The sequence below is a fragment of the Nicotiana tabacum genome, chromosome 9 (genome assembly GCF_000715075.1).
Source record: "Nicotiana tabacum cultivar K326 chromosome 9, ASM71507v2, whole genome shotgun sequence".
Lineage (NCBI taxonomy): Eukaryota > Viridiplantae > Streptophyta > Magnoliopsida > Solanales > Solanaceae > Nicotiana > Nicotiana tabacum.
The window spans coordinates 3,443,649-3,449,099 of record NC_134088.1 but is presented as its reverse complement, the minus strand read 5'-3'; the positions used below and the strand labels follow the sequence as shown (position 1 = coordinate 3,449,099).

The window sequence follows — 5,451 nt, the reverse complement described above, 5'->3', positions numbered from 1 at the left end:
TATATATATATACACACACACGCACTGCTTCAACCGCTCCATAACTTCACCACATTTACACCCATTTCCATTGATTTTTCTGCTTTTCTCATCTGGGTCTTATCTTAATTTTGTTCAAAAAATGGTGCGTTGTAGCAACAATTTAGTCGGAATTCTAAACATAGTAACATTTCTAATATCAATCCCAATTATAGCAGGAGGAGTATGGCTTTCACGTCAAGCAAACACAGAGTGCGAAAGATTTCTCGAAAAACCCATAATAGCATTAGGAGTTTTTATACTCTTAGTTTCACTCGCCGGTATAATCGGTTCTTGTTTTAGGGTTTCGTGGTTACTTTGGGTTTACTTACTCGTTATGTTTTTGTTGATTTTGCTTCTCTTTTGCTTTACGATTTTTGCGTTTGTTGTTACTAATAAAGGTGCTGGTGAAGTAATTTCGGGTAAAGGATATAAGGAGTATAGATTTGGGGATTATTCTAATTGGTTGCAGAAAAGAGTTGATAATCATTGGAGTAGGATTCATAGTTGTTTACAGGATAGTAAGATTTGTCAAAGTTTGATTGAGGGATCGAATACTAAAGCTGATGATTTTTTCAAGAAACATCTTTCTGCTCTTCAGGTATATTTACTTTAATTTTTTTTAATTTTTATATTTAATCTGGTTTTTGTTGTATATACTTGATTGTTTTAGTCCAAATTGTCAGTTTTTTGTATGTGTGTATATTTGTGTATGTGTAATCTGGTGTAGTTTTTGGTCTAGATCTAGATGGAAGAGGATATGATACTCAAACTCCTTAAAAATATTTCTGGGCACGTGTTAGATCGTCCAAAATTAGTGTATTTTTGGAGGATCGGACACGGGTGTGATGACATTTTTAGATAGTTCGAGCAACATAGGTTCTTGGTTTTGCTTGTCTGAAATCTTGTTATGTTTGTGAATTTGGTTTGGGGGGGGGGGGTTGTGAGTCCATTCGAACCCCCTTCGCTAGAAAATTATACTGTATATCATGATGGAAGAGGCTATGTTGCTCGAATTACTCAAAAATGCTTCTAGGTGCGTGTTAGATCATCCAAATTAGTGTATTTTTCGAGGATCCGATACGGGTGCAGCATTTTTAGAGAGTTCGAGCAACATAAACTTTTGGTTTTGCTTGTGTGAAAAATGATTTTTGGTTATTATCAGTTTGAGGGTTCTGGTCAGTTCATATAAATGGATATTTTCATGTTTTTTCACAACTTTTTGTGGTTTATTTGACTATGGAAGGACTTGCTTTTTGGTAGTTGACCTAGTTTGGGGTTTGTTAAGAATTGAGGGGTTTTTAGGTCATGCAAACTACTTTTGTTCTGCTGCTTAATGAGCTATTGTATCTGTTCTCTAGTTAGTTATGAACTTTTTTTGCTTTTACTTTCTATAAAGTTTAAAGCTTTAGGACTTTTACTCTATTGGTTTGGTGGTAGTGGTTATAGTGAGGCTTTTTGTCTAAAGCGCTATACCTTTACAATCATCTAAATCCTTATGCTGAAAAGTTTGATAAGCCTGCCCTTTTATTCTAGATCTGGATGTAAGATGCCATTTTTGGCAATGATGTTCGAACTCTTCAAAAATATTTATGGGTGCATGTCAATCGTCCAAAATTAATGCATTTTTTGAAGAATCTGATACGGGTGTGGTAATATTTTTAAAGAGTTTGAGCAACATAGGTTTTTGGTTTTGTTTGTGAATTTGGGGGTTTTGGTCAGTCCATTCGAACCCCTCCACTGGAAAATTGCACTGTATATATAATACTATCAAAAAAAGTTTTTTTTTTTTTTTTTTTTTTTTTTTTTATGTATATACAGTAGATGTTTAGTTCTAGTGAAAAACAACCTCTCTACCTTCATCGGGTAGGGGTAAGGTCTGCGTACACACTACCCTTCCCAGGCCCCACCTATAAGAATATATTGGGTTTGTTGCTGTTGTTATATAGTAGATGTTGAGTTTCCTTAGTGAAAATCCTGCCTGCCACTATGCAAAAGGATTTGTTCAAGCTTTTTCCAAAATTTCACAATTGTTTTGTTTTTGTGATTGACTATTGAAGGACTTACTTTTTGGTAGTTGACCTATACTTGACTGAGTTTGGGTTTTGCTTAAGAAATTGAGGGTTTGTGTTAGGTCATGCAAACTACTACTTTTGTTCATACTTCTTGCTATGTTGATTAATGATCTATAGGAAAACATAGAATTACATGATAAATTTATCTCTAGTTAGTTATAAAAATTTTTGTTTAACTTTATGTAAAGTTGAAAGGTGTTAGGATTTTGACTCTATTGGTAATGGCTATAATTGCACTTTTTGTCTAAAAGGTTACACCTTTAAAATCATCTAAAGTTGGTTCGGTGAAAATGTTGATAAGCCCTTTTTTTCCAGACAGTGCTTTGTTTTGACTCTACTTGTAGTGTCAAAAAAGTTGGGCCTTTATTAAAAAGGTGTACATACCTTTAAATATTCATTTCTAGATGTGGTTGTTGAGTTAAAGAGTTGTTCCTTTTTGTTTACCAAAAGAAAAAACTTGAAGATGTTGTCTTAAAGGTTGAGGCCTTTTGTTTAAAGGAAAACACCTTAAAGCATTCATCTTATTTAGGCTGCCACATTTTGGAAAGTTCTACTATGCAAATAGATAAAAAAGGAGTACTTTTGCTGTACATGTATATAAATCTTTGAATACCCTTGACGTTATGTTGCTCGAACTCTTCAAAATTGCTTCTGGGTGCATGTCAGATCGTCCCAAATTGGTGTATTTTTGGAGGATCTGACCCGGATGCTGCAACATTTTGAATGTTCTACTATGCAAATAGAGAAAAAAGGAGTGCTTTTGTGGTACATGTATATGAATTTTTGAATGCTCTTGACATTAGAGAAGTACATGTTCAAATCTGAGGTGTGTCATTTTTGAATCTGTTTGTTAGAATTTCTATCTCCGCCACTGTTAGGCTGTTGGTTGTAAAAATTATCGTCAATCCTTTTGCCTTTTCTTGTGGATGGGCTCTTATAGCACTAATTTCTTTTGCTAGTTTCTACTAGTAGTAGTTGCTCTTATTCTATCAAAATAATTCTGTAATTGTATCTAGTGTTCAACTTGCACATGTTAGTTGCCTTTTCTTCCCTTTGAATTTATTTCAGATAGTCTACTTATTATATTTCGAACTGAGTTGGCTTAATTGGATCGACATGGACAAAGAGGATTCATATAGCTGACTCTAACTTGCATGAGATTGAGTTATAGTAATCGTTGTCGTTGTTGTAGTCTTATGATATGTCTCTGACACGATTAAATTTCTTGTAGTCTGGTTGCTGCAAGCCATCAAATGACTGCAACTTCGAGTACGTGAGCCCAACAAACTGGACTAGGACACCAAGCTCATCCCTTGACAATCCAGACTGTACTGCATGGAGCAACGATCCGAAAATCTTGTGCTATGGCTGCCAATCCTGCAAAGCCGGGCTACTAGACAACCTCAAGAGTGACTGGAAGAGGGTGGCTGTACTCAACATCATTTTCCTCGTCTTCCTCATCGTCGTCTACTCTATCGGATGTTGTGCCTTCAGGAACAACAGAGAGGACAATGCTTGGAAGCGTTACCCTTGATCCGTCCTGAGGAATGTACTTCTGCTAAGTTCTATTGATTTCTGTCAGCGTATTATGTAGAACTATAGGTTGTTTAGTATGAATGAATGATCTTTCTTGTACAGAGTATTTCTTTTTCTAGACAATTACTCTGGATTTGGATATATGTGAATTCCTATTATTCCCATAGAATTCTTATGTTTAGAAGTGATATTCTGACTGTTGGTTTTGGATGTAGAGTTTGCTTTCTTCTTGATTATGAGTATGTGAATTCTTGATTTCTCTTGGATATTTGAATGGTTGAGATATTTCATGTTCAATTTGCTGGCTTTATTGTGATATGCCTTGCGCTTTATATATATATATATATAGAGAGAGAGAATTTCAATATAGTTTCCAGTATAATAGTATTTTTTCGGATTTTAAACAGTGTTTTCGTTCAAATTTATTTTTACATGAAAAGTGTCTAAATTTCGATTACTTTTGAAACTGTGACTATTTTTAAACCCCCCCCCCCCTAATATTTAATTTAGGAAGGTAGATGGACAGGCTTATTCTACATATTTATATTCTACTAGTATATAAATTTTTGAAGTGACTAAGCTAGCGTTTGGACATATATTTGATTGAAACTTGAAAAAAGAGTTTTTAAAGTTATGTGAAAAATAATATTTTAAAGTTAAAATTGTGGTTGGACATGTATTATATCTGAAGAAAAGTTGAATTTTTGTGAGTGGAAGAAAAATTTTCATCCAAAAGATACCATAAACCAGGTTTTGGGAATTCGGGAATTTTTATAAAAAATTTCCCAAAACATGATCACATTTCATAAACAAACAACGATTTTATTATTTTTGAAAAAATGGAATCAATCTCTATGGCCAAACGGGAGCTAAAACATTCATAAAGAACATAATATCTAAAGTAAATGTAATAACATGCCTAATAGTCTAATACATAGGTATTCCCACTGTAAGCCTGCTCAATCTTATTTCACTTTGTTATTCTAAAGTATACATTTTCTTTCTAAGAATAACAGATTCTATTACGGTAATCAAGTACTGGGTCAAGAAATCTCTCTAACAATTGAAATAAAATAAATTTCGATGATAACAAAAAGGGAATCCCACGTCAATGTCTCAAATAAGTTTCAACTTACTAACCTCCAGTCATTAATTATAGACTTATCAATATTAGTTAATCATATATAAAAATTAAAAACACAAATAAATAAGGTTTTTTCTCTCTAAGAATCATACGCAAAGATCTTCTTTCATATTTTTAAGCGTGATCAACAACATTAGATGTAAGACGGAAAGAAAATTTCATAGATGAGGTAGCAAACAAGGTGATAAAATACAAAAATATATATATACATGATTCCAAGAATCTGAGCAAAAGAGGACCTTTTTCAATGTGTATGATTGAAATTCATTGAAAACATATAAATGCGTCAATATACAATTTTAAGGAATATTTGAGGTGATTTGGACTGATTTGGTATCAAAATTCATAGTTAAAATCGAGTTCAAAAAATTCTTCTGCGACACATGTATCAAACATGTATTACGCATATATCACACACATGTATACATGGGTATACATGCGATACACATTTGATACAAATATAATATATATGTGATACACAAATGATACACAGTGTGATAAACATATCATTTTTTCTCCATATTTTATCTTCTACTTCGAATTTTAATTCAAACCACCTCAAAGCTCCACTAAATCATCCTAAAACTAAAATTCAAACTCCTTAAGATATACCCAATCTATTCTAATACAACACACTCAAAAAAATTTTTTAACCTTTTTTTGGCGGCAAATAGCTAA

The 5,451-nt window shown here is 33.1% G+C and overlaps 1 protein-coding gene across 1 annotated transcript; it reads left to right on the top strand.

The window, feature by feature from the left end:
* Positions 1–3,926, top strand: LOC107808536 (tetraspanin-8-like). The gene is made up of 2 exons (XM_016633070.2): positions 1–619; positions 3,325–3,926. The coding sequence occupies exons 1-2, from the start codon at positions 122–124 to the stop codon at positions 3,625–3,627; spliced, it is 801 nt and encodes a 266-aa protein (XP_016488556.1). The 5' UTR covers positions 1–121; the 3' UTR covers positions 3,628–3,926.
* Positions 3,927–5,451: the final 1,525 nt, after the last annotated feature.